The sequence below is a fragment of the Chlamydotis macqueenii genome, chromosome 3, assembly GCF_036417535.1.
Source record: "Chlamydotis macqueenii isolate bChlMac1 chromosome 3, bChlMac1.mat, whole genome shotgun sequence".
Taxonomy (NCBI): domain Eukaryota; kingdom Metazoa; phylum Chordata; class Aves; order Otidiformes; family Otididae; genus Chlamydotis; species Chlamydotis macqueenii.
In genome coordinates this window covers 82,769,615-82,790,427 of record NC_141558.1, presented here as the reverse complement: position 1 = coordinate 82,790,427, position 20,813 = coordinate 82,769,615, and the positions used below count along the sequence as shown (strand labels likewise).

General features: G+C 37.4%; 1 protein-coding gene across 1 annotated transcript in view; it reads right to left on the bottom strand.

Annotated features, from left to right (window-relative positions):
* Positions 1–236: 236 nt before the first annotated feature.
* PRKCE (protein kinase C epsilon) overlaps positions 237–20,813 on the bottom strand; it is a 302,674-nt gene continuing 282,097 nt past the window's right edge. The window contains exon 15 of the mRNA XM_086743822.1: positions 237–3,481. Coding sequence (XP_086599948.1) covers positions 3,335–3,481 — 147 coding nt within the window. The 3' untranslated portion in view covers positions 237–3,334. The remainder of the gene's footprint in view (positions 3,482–20,813) is intronic.

Here is a 20,813-nt window from a genome sequence, read left to right as displayed (position 1 = left end):
GTAAATGCTACGGTGCCCAAGATAAATAGTGTTCACTCACTGTTATCTGTGGTTCTCTTGGAGTGTTTAGTGCTTCACAGATGAGGCTCTTGTTAGCAAATCACTCCTTTTCAAAATGTCCACTCCTAAAAGACAAACTCACAGTATTTTGCACAACATGCAACAAGAAATATATTCATCCTTCGTCTTTTTTCTTCCTCATTAGGAAATACTCAGGAAAACTTTGGGGAAAAAAATAAGATTTAACATCATTGTATTTATTAGGTTCCGAAACAATACACATTCACATCCTTCTGAATACAGTACATTTGGCACAGTAATAATGTTTACGATGAAATAACACTAATGAATGGCAAGAGATTCAAATTACATCCATAAGAAAAAAAATGCTGTACAAATAAATCCTCACAATAAAAAAAACCCTACCCCCCACCCTGCAACTGAATACATTTTATATTTAGCTAGAACTATTCTGCACATAATTTAAAAAGAGGTAATTTGTAAGCCTTTTTTGGAGAGAATTATTTTTCACCCTATGGAGAAAAACGTGTTTCCATTTTTTTAATTAAGTCTATTTGGGAGGAAAAACAAGAAACAACGGATTCTTCATAATTATTATTATTATTAATAATCTTTTTGGCATTTTGCACTCATTTTACAAAGAAGGAACAGGAAATATTTTACAGAACAGGCAGAAATGTAACAGAATGTCCATTTTTGAGAATTATCTTAAAAAATGTTCAAGGTAACAGACAAACCTTCTGATGTAAACCCAATGCAGAGGATCTAACTATTTATATTGAAGAAATATCTGCCCATGCAAAAGTTTTTATCTCCTTGAATTTTCTCTTAGCATCCTACCAAACATTGCAGGTGCTGAGGCCTCTTGAAATAAAAATGTTTGCTAATTATCTTCATGTTAGAAACAGAAACACAGACTACGCAGCTTGCTTACAAAAGCTTTATGGGACGCTTTTATTCCTTCAAAATAAATGCTCAGTTTTGCGTAAAGGCCTCTTGTTGTACAAACAGTAGTGCACTATCCGATAACTTGTCTTCCTAGCCAGCCTACTCACCTATGGAAAGGAACGCTTTAGCTTTGTGATCAGTTCTTGCCTGGATGTCAAAAGCTAACCGTGATGAGAAATAAACGGAGCCAGTGGCGAGACACAAATTGATGGGCAGTTCTACAATATATTTCTAAAAGAGAAAGAAATTTAAACATTGAGATGATGCAATCATTAAGTTGTTTCTGTGCTGGCACCCAGCTCCAGAAGCTAGTCTTTTCCTAGTACAAAAGATTACTGAAGATAAATTAAATTAAACTAAAGGCTTGATCCATTATTACACCTGTAGGCCAGACAACACATTAATCGATATATCATAATATTTAATATTTTGAAATCATCATACGAATATATATAATAATTACACCTGAGTTTTAAAAACAAACCAAAATGGAACTGGATGTTGTCATCAGTAACAGGCTATGAGCAGCCAGACGCAAAACTGACACAAACTAACTCATCTGCTTGAGACCGAGATTCTCTCTTAAAGCCAAGGATTCACGCTTTGTCCACCATGATTTGTGACATCCCTTTCTCTTTCTGAGCTCTATCAGGTCATAATAGAGTTGAAGAGAACTATACAAGAGATTTAGTATAGCTTAATATATGTCTACATCTTTTATAACAAAAACCTCATCTCTCTGACAGTAACTTGAACCAATACACATACAAGAGTATTGCACATGGACATTATTATAATTATTCTTTCATAGACTAACATTTTAATAGTATGCCTGAACATGCAGCAGTTGATACCTCTATATTCAATGAATTCCACAGGCCTTGCAGCAAACACTATATACAAAATCTCACCTGTACAAAAGGCAAAAAAGCTTCTTTAGTGCCACTTTGCCAATCACAAGTATATATATTTTTGTGCAGCTGGAAATCCATGTGCGACAATTTAAATGGATTCCAATGACCGCTCATTCAGTCCAGTAAAATATATAATAAAATGACCTCAGCAATACATGTACACAAAAAAAAAAGAAAACAAACCCCAAACAAACCACAGGGTACTCCTGCAAATATAAGTACATAACACTGTTAGCGTATCTACAGGAGGTAACTTCACATTTGTAATATTGTCCACATGAGTTACCATTTCAATCCATACACAAAAAATTCAATTTACAACTTTCAATAATGTCAGTTTGTGAATGTTTGATCTTCAGTTTTTTAACACACTTCCACATGATGCACGTGTAGCCTTATTTTGTGTCTTCTAAAAGCAGATTTCTCTTTAGGTTTTAAACATAAAAAAAAACCAAGAAACACAGTAGTATTATGGTTTTGTAAAAGTGTGCAAAAGTAACACACTGCTGAGAAAATAAATATAAATAAGAAATTATTTATCAACTTAGCTACAATGGAAAAGGCAAAATTATAATGTTTAAAATTAATTTTTACTGTAAAATTAACTGTAAACATTTACAAGCTTGCCATCACATTAATGGTTCATTTAAATGGATATTAAATTTGGTAACATGGATAGTACATCCAATTGCCTGAAAAACTGTAAAATGCCTATATATAACTTTGTTAAATTAGTATAGGCTTTTTATTCTTTAGCCCTTTAATAACTATCCATATAGTATCTATTTCCCGCTTTAAATAAAATTTCAGTTATCTTTGTGATTCTTCTTATTCCTAAGAGTTTTCCATAAATTGTACGAGGAATTTCACTGAAAGCCTTAATTGATGCGCTCATGTTTCTGGACAGCTTTATTTTAAGTTTGTTCCTCACCACAATAAATTTATAATTGAGGATTACACTTCCACAAAGCCAGACTTCTTTGCTTAACAAAGGGCAACGTATTATTTATTTGTTCCACATCTGAGTGCAGATCTCGCCATAACCACCAGTGCAGAAGAAACAGTTCTCACTTTCTTAGCTTAAATACATATGACAATTACAGAAGTGATCTGCTAAATCGCTTTTAATAGCATGGCTTCATTTTCCATGGAAATGATGCAATTTTGTCCTCCGAGAAGATCTTAGGAATAAAAGAAAAGTTGCAAATATACGGCAGTGTGTTACATCTACAATTTCTGATACAAAATTATTTTGCATTGCTTTGTGAGACAGAAATTAAGAGTGCTTTCAGGTCAGAAGATTAAAGGGAAAAAACAATAAATATATACTTTAATTGGGGATATGGGCTCAGGGTAAGAGAAGTAGTTCTTGATCTACTGAGTCTCAGTAATTTGACGATCTCTTCAGAATCACTTCTTGCAGCATCATTCATCTGTCAGCCTAACGATGTCTATGGCAGTAGCTCTTCTCCAAAATAAGAGAACCCTTTAAATTCTTCTTGATTGATTTGTTTTATAATTGTCTCATCCACTAGCGTTAATACTGGTTCTTCTCGTGTAAAGTCTTGATCAAAGTTATTTACATCCCTTTTGGTTTTCTGAGAAGAAAAATACAAATAAGGTGAATGGTAAAACAGTACAGTAAAAGAAAAGATGCTCTACATCCTCTCTATCCCCCCCCCCCCGACTCCCGCAAAGGCTGAATTTTCTGGAATGATTGAAATAAAAGAGGAGCTACTTCACACAAAGAATAACAGACGTATGAGAGAAGCTACAGGAGCAAGTACTATAAATGAGTTTGGGAGAGGCCACAGAAGCAGTACCATAAATGAGTTCCCAGAGACTCACAGGTCTCTGACAGGCGAAGGAATAGCAGTATGATGATAAAGCAGGAAGCTGAGATTAGGACTAGTTTAAAAAAGGCTTTGGCATAGTAGGTGGTATGGCTGTTTCCTCTCAGATTTGAGCATAATGATATCTCATTTCAGAGGCACAGAGTGAACTGATTTAATTGATTTCCCCACAATATAGCCTACTGTTTCAACTCTAAGCTAACTGTTTCTTCACATCTGGCTACGCTCAGCTTTAAAATCAGATGTATACCTCACAACTGTGCTCAGTCCAAAATCCTGGAGCTCCACATTGGCAACTCAGATTTCCTAATGCAGCTGCATGTCATTCAGAGAACCACAGCAAAGTGCGAAATTCTGCTTCCGGAGAAATCCACCCCAGAATTCTTATTTATTTCAAAGTTATCAGGATTTCACCATTGAAGTCTAAAGCACCTCTCTCTTTCAGCAAAGTTGGGCCAACAAAGTGCAACTGTACATGCTGTGGGTGGGATAAGATGCATTAACTAGAGATGGCCTTGGGGAGGCCAAGTTGTCCTCAGGGCACTCATGACAGTGACTATCTGTCACCGCTGACATGTAAAAAAGCTTAAGGCTACAGGGGAAAACATTCCCCACTGTCATTCCCTTAAGATCTGCACTGTTCCTGTTTTCCATGTTAGCAGCGTATTTCAGGTATGTACAGGTTCCAAAAATTGGAACAAGCATTTTCCTTTACACTTTGTCTCTTTTCTCTATATTTCATGAAATCTAATAGTTACCTGAGCGATACTGAATGGAGGCACACCGATACATTGAAAATTAGCTTTGTGTCCATCCTGCCCATGTCTGAGATTAAGATGATACCAGAAATAGAATAGCTATTTGACTTGCAAAGTAAAATGATAAAATCATAAAGTGATACATCATAAAATACATTAATGTATGTCAAATGGGACATATCCCTTCTTTCAATGTAGGTAAATTTTCCTATAAATTATATATATAAGTATATTTTCTTACTCAGCTCTACTGAGGCAGTAGAACAAATAGCTTGCTTTCTCACAATTGTAAAACAGTCATAGCAACCTTCACGTAAGTTATTTGTGAGAACTTTATAGATATAAGGGGAAAAAAGGTCTATATAAATGCAAGAGACTGCCACTTGTAAACCAAGTACTTTCTAAGTGCAAGCAACCAAAATCTACATCCTCTAGCTACAAAATTCCATTAAAAGGAAAGGAATATGGCCTTAACACACATATAAATGTATTTATATTGTTTACATTTGTAATATTTACTTTGCACATAAAGATTGCGCATAAAGTGTATGTGACTATATACTCTGAACCACAAAAAGGGTGAGGGACATGCCTTTGGACTTCATTTTTTTCTCCCAGTTATTTTGGCAAATACTGCAAAATAAGAATGACATTCCATATGAAGTTTTAAATGCATTGCATTGCAACTATGTCTACATTCTTCTTGTTCTCCATGTTCTACCATAGTATTTTCACACACTCATACAATGAATTTGCTACAGGAAGTCACTAAAGCAGAAGGAGGTCAGTGAATATTTGTAGAAAGTAGAATTCAAATTCAGAACTGCAGTTACATGCAAAAGAAATGGCACTACACTCACACTTTAACCACTAGCTATCCAGGGCAAATAAAGTCTGGACTAGCTGAGAACAGATACAATATATGCTATTTTCAGGTTTTCCTACTGAACATATTTATGAAAAGCGTTATTTCCTTGCTGAAGCTAAAAGAATAAGAAGAAAAATTCCTCAAAGTGTATCAGGTGCAATTAATTCCCAATAGCTACTTTTTCCAGAAAACGATCACTAAGATTTGTGACGGTGTTAGGTGAAAAAGAGTGCAGTTGAGTACATTTGAAAAACTGTTCCAACACTGGTGCACCTAAATCCAATTGATTAAAAATAATTGTACGTCCAGTAGAACTTTGAATCCCAAACACTTCTGAAACAACAACCAAAGGTATTTTCTTAGATTTAAAAGCCCGGTATGCCTTAAGATACAACTTCAAGACCAAAGAAGGAAATGGAAGTTTTTACTTTATCAGATTTATAAATAATTCCGTGTCTTTTCGGCAGCATAGATGTAGATCACCCAATTTATTAACAGGATAAGTATGGAGCAATCTAAGACTGAAACGATAGGCTAGCAAGCCTCTAACGAACCCATTGATGAAGTGAGATTAAATAAATCACAGGGAACAAAAGTGAGTGGATTAAGCCATACAAGACAAAAGGTAGACTACATAACAAGTGCTTCTTTTCAATAGAAAGATTTATTTGAGGAACCCTCCTTAGCAACTTAGGCATTTTCTTCCTGAAGTGATGACTACTTTGCAAGGCCTCATCTGCTAAGATGAAACAGGTCTGGCCACATTACTGCTATTTTAATGTACTTGCACTGTGAATACTCTATAGGCCAAGAGCATGAAGCAATATATAGTTGCAGCATGAGGGCTCAGGATGAAGGTATGAAGGGCTGTGGCTGTCTCCTAGCAGAGAAGCTGAGAAAATAAAGAAGACCTGCAAGGTAAGGAGAGTATATGAAGGAAACAGAGTGCAGCTATTATCCAACTTTGAACATTAATGAAGAAAAAAGGAAAAATATTTAGATTGGCTGGCAATTGCATAATTAAAGATGTAGTGATTAAATGGCTGGGATTCTGTTTATTTTTAACTTTTCAAACTTTTTTTCCAGGTAAGACTTCTCAATTTCAAATGAGTGAATAAACTAGGGTTATTAGGAAAAAAGGAACTCCCAAAACCACAGCTGTCCGTCCAAACACACAGAGATTTAACTAGGTTTCAGATGATAATATTTTTTGCTCTAGACTACCCAAACACCTTGTGTTTAGCATGTGTCAATGCTACACGAGAGCAGGGGTACCCAAGAGCTTCCAACAATAGGTGCCAAATTCCACACTGCACTGAAACTGCTCTACTGCGGGCAGCGGGTAGGCACTCAGTCTCCGTCCGACAAAGAGCAGCAGCAGTGCCATGGCACTTTTAATGACTAAAAATGACACAACTCCAATTTTAACCCTCATCTAAAAGATGGCTTCTCCACCAGCATGGTATCTTTGATAGTGAGAAGGAATAGTGACCTCTTGTGCAGGAAACGTGCCGGCTAGTTGATCTTTAATTTTTTTCCAGCAGTGTGAATGCTTCACAGGTCTCCTATCTGAACACTGACCTAGTGTGACCTGCTTATCCTGGGAGACATGGTGGACCTGCTTCATGTGGATGACACGATCTGATTAGATGTAACACTTATGCTACAGAAATAGAACTCCTTGAATTAATAAATATTAACATGACCTAGTACCCATGCAGGATGACAATTTTTTAAGTCAAAGTCATGTTTTATTCTATTCAAAGATTACTGCTTCTGTTTGAAGAGCTAAAGATACTGGAAATTTTAAAAGGCTATCTCTTAATAAAACACCATTTAATCAGCTTTCCTAGTTGGCCTGTACAACTTCAGAAAAAGAAATCCTGTTTTATGAGTCAAAATGCTTCTTTTCTTAAATCTCTTAACATAATTACTAAAATATTACAAGTAATTTCACATGCTATTAATAAGCACACATTAAACAGTGGTTTTCTTAACTGGTTTTATTTTCACTACCATTTCAATGAAAAATTAACTTTCTACTTGCAGTCACAAACTCAAGCTTAAAAAACCCTCCAAAAAACATGCTTAATAGGCTTTCTAGTGCCAAGGATTACCAACCTTGCCTGTTGATGATTACTTAATGACACTATATGAATTGCAAAAAGAAATCTAAGTTGATATTCTTATCACTGAAAATACATTAAGAGTGTTAGAACTTGCCATTGCTTCCTATTAATCTCATGAACTAAATGTGAATGACAGGAGCCTTCGGTATTGAAAAGCCACAGAAATCCTTGCAAGAAGGCACCTGACAGAGGCTGTTCCAAACGAGGGAACTCAGCAAAGCATGGGCACCTCATCAGCTGTGTCATCAGGCCAAGAGGTTCAGTGGACTCTCTTCTGCCTGACAAGGATTAAATTAATTCTCCAGCTTGGAGGCATTATGAAGCATCTGTCTCTACTCCATTATTTATTTTCATTTAATTTGCAGAAAATCACCAAAACTCTTTAAAGGCCTTCGAAAGCTCAATGGCTCCACTAAAATGGGCTGGAATTGTCCAGCGGGTTCAAAGGCTACTCAGAGGAGGTAAAACAAAGATGGAGGTGGTGGCTAGAAAATAACTTTGCCACAAAAGCCTAAATTTTGTATTTTAGTCTGATTTTTGTACAAATTCACAATATGGTGTTTAAATTTAATGGTAGGAATCCTCTTTAAATCAATTAATAGATTCCTGTTTAGTTTAGTAGAACAAGGAACTAATATGGAACAGACAGCCAATACAAGTAAATGAGGTCAGAAATTATCATTATAACAATGAACCAATATGTTGAAAGAAAAAACTATTGTGCTATGATATTTTTCAGTAAGTGGACCTTTTGACACAAAATATATACAAAGCTCATTCATTATTTTAATGGCAATGCAGATGCAGCTTGGCCTTTCTATATCACTGAATGAGACATCTTTAACTTTACTCCACTGCAATTTTCTGTCAATACCAGTGCTTGATGACTTTTCATATATTTTCAAGCCCATAGTGAAATCCTGGAGTTTGCCATTCATTTGAGGAGCTTCACCAGAGAACCCTTCCTGTGCAGCGTTCCGCTGTCTCAGCAGCACATCAAACGCACAACAAGCACAGTAAATGTGGGCAGGAAGCTGCTGCAGCTTTCAGTTTGCAGCTACAGGGGCACGGGACAGTGGTGCAGCAGGAACGGGACACGCAGCACGAGTCGCACCTTCTCACATCTGTTAATCATTTAATTTTATCCAGAATTTTGTTTCAGTAAGAGATAAATGATTCCCATGTTTGACACAGTATCAAGAAGAAATTCTTAGATCAGGATGACTAGAGTTTGAATATTTTGTATTTACCTCTGCACTGATAAGATTTTCAGATTATTTTGTTCAAGATAAATGGAAACTCAAGACAACAAGCAAACTGGTTTGAAGCACAAGGTTATGTGGCTAACCTCACATATCACTGTCCTCTCATTCACCTCTCTTTATTATGATAACAAAAACCGCAGGCAGAGATCACTTTGCACCAATGATTGGATCTCTTTTCATAAAGGTGTAGTAGTTTCTAAAAAGTTGAGACCAACTGTAATGAACACTCACTTTCACGTGTAACTCATTCTATATAGAGAGAAATTCAGTATGAATACTGTGTAAGAAATGGGCTAAGAAGCAGAACACTTCAGGCTGTCTTTCTGCTTATCCTGGTGATGCCTCTTCACAGTATTTGCATGCTCTGAGAATCTGTATCAGTATTAGAAGTATTTCCTGGAATGTCTTATTTCAGAAGATACGAAATATACGCTACCAGAATAATTTTACAAGTTACCAATTTTTTCAGCATGTTAATTGCTCTATTCATATATGGAAGAGTTACACCAGATCAGACATGAGCTGCAGTATATTCAGCTGAAGGTTATGATGATAAAAAAGGGTTTGAATCCTAGTAGTATTTACAAGTATACCAACATTCATTACTTCCAAACAGAGGGTGAGATTTTGTGCTTCTGGATTTTGCTTTCATTAGATGTAAAGGATGCCAAATTAAGAGAAAGAACTGGAAAAAAACCTCAGTCAATAAAGATGTTAATAGATAGTGAAACAGTATTTGAAAAGCATGCCAGTCTATGTAGTCCACAATGTTATGGAAGTACACAGATATTTAATAAACACCAATCTAATTCACAGAACTATTAATTTTAAAAGGGTTCCACTAAACTGAAACCACCTTTATAATGAAACTGTATCTTTCCTAGAAATGTGAAATGGGTCAAGTAGGAAGGAGGAATAACCTAAACAGTGAGGGGGTACAAACATTTAATGATTACATGGCCAGGATGCCAGCCTTACTATTTCACTTTTGGACAGCCTTTCTCCTATTCTACACACCAAAATCACCACAACAAAACAAACAGCAAGGCAAACAAAATCAAAGCTCTGCAGGTTCACTGCCACCCACCCCGTGTTCACAGTTTGGGCAATGAACCTCATCCAGAAGAAGTTGCTGTAAAACTGTTGTCCCCTATGGCCATACTTGGGTATGGTTTCAGCATGAACAAGTACACACCACTAAAGCTATATATACCAAACTTGTTTTGTTCATAGCCTCCTTGCTAAAGCACAACAGTTATCTCTGTGTAAAACACTGACGGAAACAGAACGCACAGGACCTGCAGGGGAGGTCAGCACTACATTTTCCTGCCTGTGGTTAGTCCCTTACCCTCAAGATCCGTCTTGTCCACCTTATCAGGGCTTGCTTCCATTAGGACTTAATCATGACAGAACCACTGCACACAGGCTATGCTATGGTAGAATACATGCATTTTTTAGAGTGAAAAAAATTGCAGGGGATGCGTGTCAACTTCTGAATTTCTACACTGTATTTTTCCCTTATGGTAGCTTTCTTTCAGGGTTTAACTACATGGGAAATAATTTTATATTTCTTCTTGGGGTGGGGAGGAAATAAAAAAAAAAAAAAAAGAAAAAACGGAACAATCATATTAAAATACCCTTCATCTGCACAATGCAATTCCTATTGCAAATATTATGATCCACCCTGCAGTGCAGATTTTATGTGTGTGCCTCTCTAATGCACATTATATTGGCAAGCTTCCGTTGATATCCTCAGCTGCTCTAGGGTCACGATCACCGATGTCACCTTCCCTCTTACAGCCTGGCACACACCCAGGATGAGACCATTTTCAGTTGTATTCCCCCAAAATTGCATTTTAACCATTGCTGTTACAGCAGAGTTACAGTAGTCAGGGCTGGTGCATCTGCGACATGCTAAACCACCTGCTGGGAAGTCCTCAAATACCTGTGCAGGGAAGCCTTTTTGTCTTCCTGATGACCAGCACTTTTGCACAAAGGACTGGAAAATGGAACTGACTTGCAAAGAAGAGAAAAAAAGTAATGCTGGAGAGTTGGTAAGTCTAGGGCACACGGCCCTAGAATTCCAGTGGCTTCCAGGAGACATCCTATAAAGCACTGAAAAACTATCCCAGTACAGTTGGTCTAGCAATGCACTGACAAATTTGACCAGATTTATTCTGTTAAAGATCAACAGATTTACTTTGCTTTCCATTCTTTAAGCAATCAAAAAGACAAAGAATAGGTTAAGGAGAATCTGATGCCAGTGAACAGGTGAATGATGTAATGAAATATTTAAAGACTCATTATCTCTGCCAAGCTCCTGTCTTTTTTTTTTTTCTTAAACTTATGCACATACTCATACAAATTGTAGATTGAAACAAAAAGGCATTGCACAATTATGCATGAATGCCTACTACTTCTGCATCTCAATGTATCTCCTTTCCACCTTTCCTCCGGACACTGGAACTGCTTCTTTTGGAACACAGATTTATTAAAAGTGCAGTAAGACATAGCTGACTTTGTGGAGACATGGGTTTCATTCTTGGTTCTGCTAATTATCTGCTTTGAGCTTGAGTAATTTTTTCCTCACTATGCATCTAATTTTCTTCCTATTTTGTTCTCCTATACATGGATTGTGAACTGTTATTATGGACCTGAGGGCACAAATTCAATTTCTCTTTCTTCTTGTTCTTGTCAAACATAAACACCATCCTTCAGAGTCATGGCAGTCATGATCTTCAACTCCTTATTTTCCATACTCCATAATTAAGCAAAGGGAATCATTGTTCTGTAGGTCCTTTGCAAATCTGAATATGGCATGCAAAGCAAGGAACAAGATCTATGCTTAAGGTTTTTCATAAATAAATACCTAGACTGAGTGTTCCTCTCGTCCCACACAATTTAAGCATATGATGCCTGGAGCATGCTGTTGAGAGGACCAGTACAAGATCTGTGTCTCCAAAATCCCTTGTAACAGCACAACAGCATAACAGGAAAGCACCAGTTAATGAAGTGCCAGGATTCCTTGCCATTTAAAGATGCCTTCCCTGTTGTGCTGCTGAACTAAGTGCCTGCACAGCAGCTTCTTCAGTCCACCATCTGCATATTAGTGCATATGCCACAGGAATTAATTTTTGTACTAGTGTGCTGAGTTGTGAACACATACATTGACAAATTTTTGCTGCTCATTTTGGATTAACATCCCAGTAAGATGCTGTTGTTAACATTATGCTTGCATTAGCATGGTATACTGCTAATACAAAAGGTTCTGCATGAGAAATAAACCCAAAACTAAAGCTTTTCTTATACTCTATGTTCTCCAGACTCCAGCTGTGAATGGTACTAGTTATGGACTGCCAGCCTTCAACAAGTCTTTGCATTTTTCTGATAAATTCCTCCCCACTGTCTTGATAAAGAGCCAGATGCTACGGCTTCTTGAATCACCTGGTGTTTTGCCACTGGTTTTTAATGACATCAGAAACAGGCCCAACCCAGGAATATTATTTGTTATCTACGTTAATATAAAAACAAAATCTTTCTGTTTGAACACCTAAGAAGGTACTGTAAGTAACCATGATAAGATGATTTCACTTAATGGTTTAGATTACTTTCTGAAAATAGCACTGGATGTTAAAGCGGCCAAAAAGTGAAACAGAATCTGATTTATTCTGAGGAAGCCCAAAAGGAAAGCAGGAACACTCCGGCTGCTATCCCTCCATCCCAATGGGCACCACCTAACAACGTACGTTTAACAGATGGTCAAATGAACCTAATTATTCAGCATGAAAAGATTTTAGTGCTGCAAGACCAGGACTCAACAAAATAAAACAAATAGTGCTGGATCCCCAGTGCAGAATCAAAAGCAGCATAATAAAAGTTGTTTAACTTATAAATATTTGGGAACCTGCAGTGCTGGGAAGTAGCTTTCAAACTTCTGTAATCCTAGTGTTGTGGTAATCACAGCTAAAATCAGCTGCTGCAAGCACTGCTGCTGAAGAAAGAAACAAAAAATAAGACTAACCGAATGAGTAAATTCTGGGAAAACAGAACCTTATTCATCCAAATATACAACACTGAAATCCCTTAAAAATACCAGCTCACTTACTCTTGATTTCTCTAAGTTGTGGTACGAGCTGCACGTAAGCTCCTTGAAAGCCATATACTTACACTCTGAGCAAAGTTAGTGGTTGTACAAAGTGCCAAGCTAGTTGAAGCTTTGTAAACCAAGGTCCTTTACTTTGTTGAGGGAAGAGGCAGAAGTGTTAGAGACTTCTCTGCCCTGCCCAGCCCCATGCTTGACCGATTGGTATGAGCCACATTGCAGGCAGTTATGGTACTGTTCTTCACAACTGCCTACTGCAAGCTAAACTGAGATCTCAAACTTCATCGACTGCCAACAGCCAACGCTTCTCCATCAGCAGCAACCTGGCTAACACTTGAACCAGCAGCAGAAAATAGTACCTTTTAGGAACCAGCTGATATTAAATATTCTAATTCATGATACTCTGTGGCAGGAGCAGAGTGCAAAAAAAAATGTGTTGGACTTCAGCCGTTACGGCTGTTTGAATAAAAAGGCTGTCCCAAAAGTCCACATCCATTTTTCTTTAGTTTTTCTAAAGGATATATGTTAACTGTTCTGACAAATACAGATTCTTCTCTGTTTCTAAGCCTTTTTTTTTATGCACCAGTATTAATCACCACAGTGTTACTCTTAGAAGAAAGTCCACTGTTTTCCTATGCCTGAAATGCCTGCAGCAAGTGGGGAATAAATAATGTGCAATGTTTAACAATGGTACATGAGGGTCTGAGCTCTCAAGATCACTCCTCAGTGTTTTGTCTAAGCAGTAACACTTCATGCAAAAGCATGCAGTATAGCCCCCTTGCGCGCCCATCTGCTAAATGCTCATTGCCATGCACTGATGACTGAATGGAAATATATTATGAAACTGAAGGGACACCTCAAGGTTATTAGGCCTAAAAACGGACCTACCTTGACATTTTCCCCATATTGAAGGCCTTACCTTAAAGAGGGACATTCACACTGAAGCAAACTTGAAAAGAGAGAACATTTATACAAAAAGAAATTTACTTGGCCTGTAATTTCCTAAGTTCCTTTTGGTGTTACTGAATGATACTGCATTTTACAGGGCTTCTTCCCCACAGCGTAAAGGCAAAGTCATAATTCTGCATGTATGACGACACAATTCACTGTCACAAGAAAAAAATAGAGGCGTGCCAAAAAACCCCACTAAAACAGTATTGTGACTTCCCAACACCAGGTTAAAAATCCCTCGTTAAAAAGTAAAAAAATCTTTGCCTGTTAGCAGTCATCTATGAAAACAAATCTGAGATTATAAAACTTATGTTTCAGGCTAATCTGTTCAAAAGTTTTCTCCAGAAACGCGGTCCCTCTTTAAGGATTCCAGCCATATTTCACAGTAAGCAGATGGTTGCTGCAGCAATTTAAAAGCACACCTCTCTAATTGAACACATTTTCGGGAGCTGTGCAGTGAGGCACCTACCCACGAGGCAGGTGCGGCCTCTGCCTCTTTGCCTGTGCAAACAGGCCAGCTGCACACTCCGTCGGTGCTGATTTGTATTTGCTATTTATTACCCAGTTTCCAAACACTGCGGGCATCTGGCTTGTCATACATCATCGACAAAGGGCTGCCAAAATTTTGCCAGTTTTTCACTCATTTAGGGGAGGGGGAAAATTCCCAGTGCTCACTGCAGTTGCAACCCACAATCATTGGCTAGGACTAGAATTTCGTATTTCGGAATGATTTTATTTCAAAACTTTGCTGCAGCGCAAAACTGAAAGAGGACACATTGCTGGCATCCTTAAGTCAAGACTTAACAAGGGAGTTTAGGTTCACAAGGATACAGACAGTGTAGCTCAGATAGCGATAACTAAGGGGGGAGGGACTTCTGTAATGGTTTATGATTATCTTAGAGTTACTGGAGCTGAGAGAGAGGTGCAAATTACTCTAGGAAATTTGACACTGAGGATCTAGATGAAATCTGCTAACACTGAGGTCTGGTATAGCATAGAACACTCTTCCAAGGGAAGTGCTACGTGTTCAGTCAATTTAAAAGCCACGCTGATCTTGAGCATTTGGTTTTTAACACTTCTCAGTCATATTTCTTTGCTGTCACAGAACTTTGCATTAAGCATCCTGAGATTACCACAGAGAGGAAACTGAGGCATGAAAAAGCTAGGTAATGAACCCTGGACCACACCACGAGTTTCTAGCAAATCTGATAGAACTACTACATCTTGTAATTCTCAGGTTTCTGGTTTTAGCTGATAGACCAACCCTCTGCCCCTGAGAAGTCAGAACTGAAGAAGGAACATACAAATATGCAGAAAACATTCTCAATGATATAACATTAGGAATGGAAGAGGCTGCAAAACGAAGGGAGTCACATTAGATGAAATAAATGGGCCAGTGGCAGCTGCTGTTGCTCCATACTGTAAGATACAATTCTGCAATAGACTATCTTGGTAATTTTGTTTCTAATGCTCTTGAAGAAAGTGAGCTTTTCTAATTGAAAACTGAGAAGTTACAATGCATAGAGAAAATTAAAATAACATATTGTTCTGTGAAAGCTGCACATTCACAGTAAATCATCGTAATGTGATTATTCTGTTAACTTCATCTTCATAAAGCCGCGCTATGAATGGATTGCCCCAGGCACTGATAAAGCCATTAGCAATGAAACTTGGCTTAATTGCAAAAAAGAAAGACATACGGCAAACATCTGTTTTACCAGGCTTTGTATTACCCTCTGGCTCAGAGTTCTTCAGCTTTTTCACATGAGGATGTCTTAGTGAAAGCCTCAAATTTTCCCAACTTTATAAAAAGGTGGATGAAAATGACAGGTCTGTCTGTTTGCATGCATATATTTCTAGGGCTGACAGAGAAAACCCAGCCTGAAAGGACAGCAGTGTGCCTGCGGTGAGACTCTCCTTGTTGCACAGTGTATAACAGCTTCCTCTGGTCTTGCAGCTCACAGCTTCTTGCAGCACACTGAGCCACTGTGACCAATAATGTAAGAAATATGAGAGGGATTTTATTGTGCTGGTCTAATTCTACAAAAACCAAGAAGAAATTGATGCTTATATGAGCTACCGCTAACTTCTGCCAAATGAGCAACAAATTTTGAGCAGTGATGTTCCTCCATCCCTGGCAAGTGGGACTGGGATATCGTGTATCTTTATGCCACTTGTGCACATCTCTCTGAGCTTCACTGGCTGACGTTAGTAGCATGATAGCAGGTGACAAGTTCAGCCTGGAAAGCCTGTGGCTCTCAGAAATGGCACAAAGAATTTCTTGCAGAGTATGTAATGAAATATGGAGAAGATTGAGGAAAAAGCAAAATACAACAAAATATACCTTTGCTTCACTGCTTCAAACACAAACTTTGCCAGTAAATAACAACTTGGGAATATAAATTTCATCAAAACACATGAAAGGCAATCTGCTTCAATCACTGTTTTAAATGCATATTTTGTTATTTGGTATGGGATAGACAGAATCATCCCATCATGTCACTAAGCAAGATCTACCATAGTTACCACCATACCAGTGACTTTGGTAAGAAGTTCATCTACTGCACCCTTGTTTTCATTTGTAATATGGCAGATGCACTTTGAAAATGGAAATAACCAATTCAACCAAGTCAGGAACATAACCATGCAAACAAAGAAAGATGGAGAGCAGAGAATCATTGAATACTGTATCAAGGCCTTTGCAATTCTTGGGCAATAAGTTATGTTGCAAACCATAGCCTGGTCTTATGGCTACCAATTGGGGAAATGTCATTCTCCAAATGGAATGAAATTCCAGGAAGAATACATGAGACAAAATCTATCAACATAGGAATAAAGTGCCTTAAAGAAATTTCTGTCTCACACAGTTGCTCAGGAGAAAAGGCATCTGTCTGCAAGGTATCTGTCTGCACTAAAACTGTACTTATTTCTTGCATATGCTATTACATATTCAAGCAGGAGGGAAGAACAATATTATTCAGAAAATGTCAAGACAGTCTGTGAAACTCTAAGAATTAAGTCTTAAGAACAGTGGAAATGATGTTCAAGAGACACTGGAAGGCCACTGGAGCATAGATGTCACAAATACTCTCGTCATAGTTCTTCAAAAGTTTGCTTGATTTCTAATGTACATGTGGCAGAGCTAACACTTTTTCTATAGTAGCTTAACATTTATAATAGCTCTACATGGGAGAAACCCTTAATACAGTAAGTCACAGTGTGTGTGTATATATATATATAAAATTAATTTTGCCACTGAAAAGCCTCATAATTCTGGATTTATGAAAGGAAGGGCTGGTACATAATATGCATCATAGTACTGGGCCCCAGTGCATTTTCTTCCCTTTGTATTCTCTATTCCAAGTAATTAAGCTTGAGGAGTAGCCAAAGATACTTCACAGCAGGTTTCAGGGCCACCAAATCTGCTTCCATTGTCTCTACATAGCACAACTCCTGTGGCACTGGTGCCACTGCTTAGCAATCTAAACCTCAGCCATCTCTACCAGTGATCTGTCAAAGGCACTCTTGCAAGCCTTCAGAAAACACAGGGAGTTTTTCAAGGACCTTTTGGACTTTGGTAATTTTCATTCTAAGGCTGAGAACAGTTAGGAAAAAAATTTCAGCTTCCAAAACTTCATTAGGATAATCAAATAATGTACAAACTAGAAGGACATTCATGATGTATTTCTGGTATAATAAGGGATATGTTTGCATAAATCCACAGCATGAATGCGATTTAAAAATCAAACAGTCCTCAAAAGTCTGGCTAATGAATAGCCATGCAGTGTTTCTTCCAAGTCCAGTTGAAAAATTCAGACTTGGCAGAGCTAGAGAGACACACCTGAACTATGGAGAAGCAGAGGCCTTACAGGACATGCAGTGTAACTCAGAAAATCTACTATGGCAGAGAAAGGATAAAAGGTAACAGAAAAGGTAGACAGCTGTGCTAACCAAGGAACTTATGTGGTTTTGGGATCCACAGATTAGTGAAGCAGACCTGAAGCAAGGTTTGTTTCCACGCTAGCACCTCTGTGACCTCCCTTGGCAGATTATTCCATTGTCTGATTGGACCTCAGTGTTTGACCATTTTCCCTAATGACTTTAGTTGTTTACTGTCAGTATTTTATATTGCCCAGAGCTCATTTGAATAGATCCTGTGTTTTATTTTTTTTGAAAGTGTGTATGATAGAGAATTATAAAATTTCCCCCCTTAGTCATCTTAACAGTTGGTCAGAAAATAGATTAATACCTGTGTAAATAAGTGCATTCTTGCATGAGTCAAATTTTGTATATGCATGCAACTCTCAATTTGAATGCACAAATGACTATATATGCATTGTATGCTTCTTTCCCTACACATATGTGCACTCACATATCACATGCAAGAATGTCTATTTTCTGACTAATAATCTGGCCTCTCATAGCTGTTTTCACTGACCTAGGCACTCCTGAAAAGATTAAAAATATATATTTTAAAATCCTCTTTTAGCATTACAAGTCACTTTTAAATAACCATCAGCCTTTTGAAAGATGTTAAAAATCAGAAAACATTCCAAACACAGGCATTAGTTACGTCTATTCCATAGTTATTCCATAGCTATGGAACAGTTACACTTGTTAATCTGAATCAATGAATCTCAAAGCTACATCCACAACTGAATATAGAGAGGAACTCTTTATCTAGATTTTAAAGTAGACTTTATTTCATTAGTGTTCAACTTCTTCCCTTTTTCTGTATTTTTCAAAGTGAGTGCAATCTCTTCTAGCTCCGCAAATATCCAAAATCACCTTTTCAGCATTTAAACTTCACTGCCTTAGATTCCTTTACCATTTCTGAAGCTGCATAATTAATAATAGAATTTCATTTGTGTGGTCTTTCTCTCCGGTCTAGATATATATCACATTTTGATTTCCAACTAATAAATCATTCAATTTTAAGGACAAGTAAAAATTTCAGTGTGATCTTGCTCAAATATTTCTACAGAACAAAATCCAGACAACTGCAAAATTATAGAGCTGGTACAAAACAGCTGATGGATCATAAATATAGTGTAACTATAAAAAGTATATCCTTTCTATGTGTAAAAAGATTATCAGTAAAAGCTGATAGGACCAAGTCACCAGGAAGATATCTTAGAACGAGCAGACCGAGAGTATGAAAATGATAGGGATGCCTGTAACATAGACCACATATTATCAAATTCACCACCATAAAAAGGGTTCAGAAAAAAAAAAAAGCATACAGAACTACTAGACTGCAGGAATCAAATTTGGTAGAATAAGGGTGGCATGTACAATATAGAAAGAGGTAGTACAAAAATCCGACATTAGAAGCAGCCTGAAGGAAAATGAGAAAAAGTGTAAATAAAGATGTATAAAACCACCCTAACAATTATTAAAGAACAAGTTGTCATGAAAATTTTAAAAAAGACTACTCTGAAATCTGAAATAACTACTAAAACTGAAATGCCCAACTAAATATCATTAAAGGAAGCAGAAAAGGAGAAAAGGAACAAAACAGCATGAATGAATAAACAGGAATGGCTTTACAATATAACAGCAGTGAAATAATTACCAGAAAGAGACAGAAGCTGCACTGAGAAGGTAAAAGGTATTTATATCAGCAATGAATAAAAATATCTGACATAGTAAATCTTGCCTGACTTTTAAGAAGGATCACTGCAACAGGAATACTTCTAAAAATAAAAAAGGCCTCATAAAAATACTATTGTCAAAGAGATTGTGCATCTTTATTATCAAAGGAAAGCAGCCAATAAACAGACTAGGTGTGAGGAATCTGAGACTTACTAGATGGAGGCATAAAGTGAAAATTAATTTCTAATTGTGCATCCTGACTTGATAATTGTATTACCAAAACTCCAATGAAAACTGAGCAAAGCAACAAAAATTACTATGAGATGAAAGGCTAAATTCTTGTGGAAATGGGAAAAGAGCTACACACACAAGATTCAGCTAAACACTGACTAAGGTTGTCTGCAACTATTCAAGGGCTGTGGAACCTGACTGGAAAACAGCTAGTTACAGTATTAAACAGGCTTCAGATAGACACTAATAGGGTTAATTTGGGGTTGATGCTACCTGCATCAGTGCAGAGATCTGTAAGTCAGCTCAGGCATTAGGTGCAACCTGGCCATATCTCTACCACAGCAGAGCTGGGCGGCAGGGCAAGCCAGCCGGCATGCCCACCTGACTGGGCCATTTCCAGGAGAGAGGTTGGCTCAGGCATCCCTCTGCCCAGAGCTACTGCATTACAAGGTTTCCATTCTCCAAGAAATATATTAAGAAAAACCTACCCATATGATAACATTGTATCTTACTATTACTCCTAGAAAGACATTCACAAGGGCTAACTTTCACTTACAGTTGTCAATCCCTTTGGGGTCTTTCTGCATAGCTACAGAGAGAGAGAGACTTCTCCAAGAGTGGACTTGGAGGAGCTACCTCAGGCTCCTGTTCTGGACTGGCAGCCCTGCTTTCACCGCCTACACAAGGAACTTGGGGAAATGCATCTCACTGAACTAAAAGTAAATGCATTAAATAGGATAGACAGCAATTCTGCAATGACAGAGGGGCTTCTTCACTTCTAAATTTAAGTTAGGATTCAGTGTTGAGTCCAAATTGTTTTTTAAATAGCTTTGTAAACTAAAGAAAGAAACAAATACCTTGATCATATTTACAGGCAAATCAAACACTCTTAAGTAGGAATGTGCAAAGTCAAAAGATGCAAATGAATCTCAAAGGATTGATCATAAAATTATTCTCTTGTACTGTTCAAGCACAAAATTTACTGCACACGTGCTCAGCTGAAAGGCTGACATTTGGTGAACTGTAAATATTTTCATCCAGAGGAAGAGAAGAATAAGTAAAGGATTTTTGCTTGGCTTCTGTAGTTTTGGCATGTGGGGCTGCTACATATTTTTGTTACTTCAAAATAGGAATACTTAATTATTGCCTAGGAAAATGTAAGTACATCAGTTTATCTA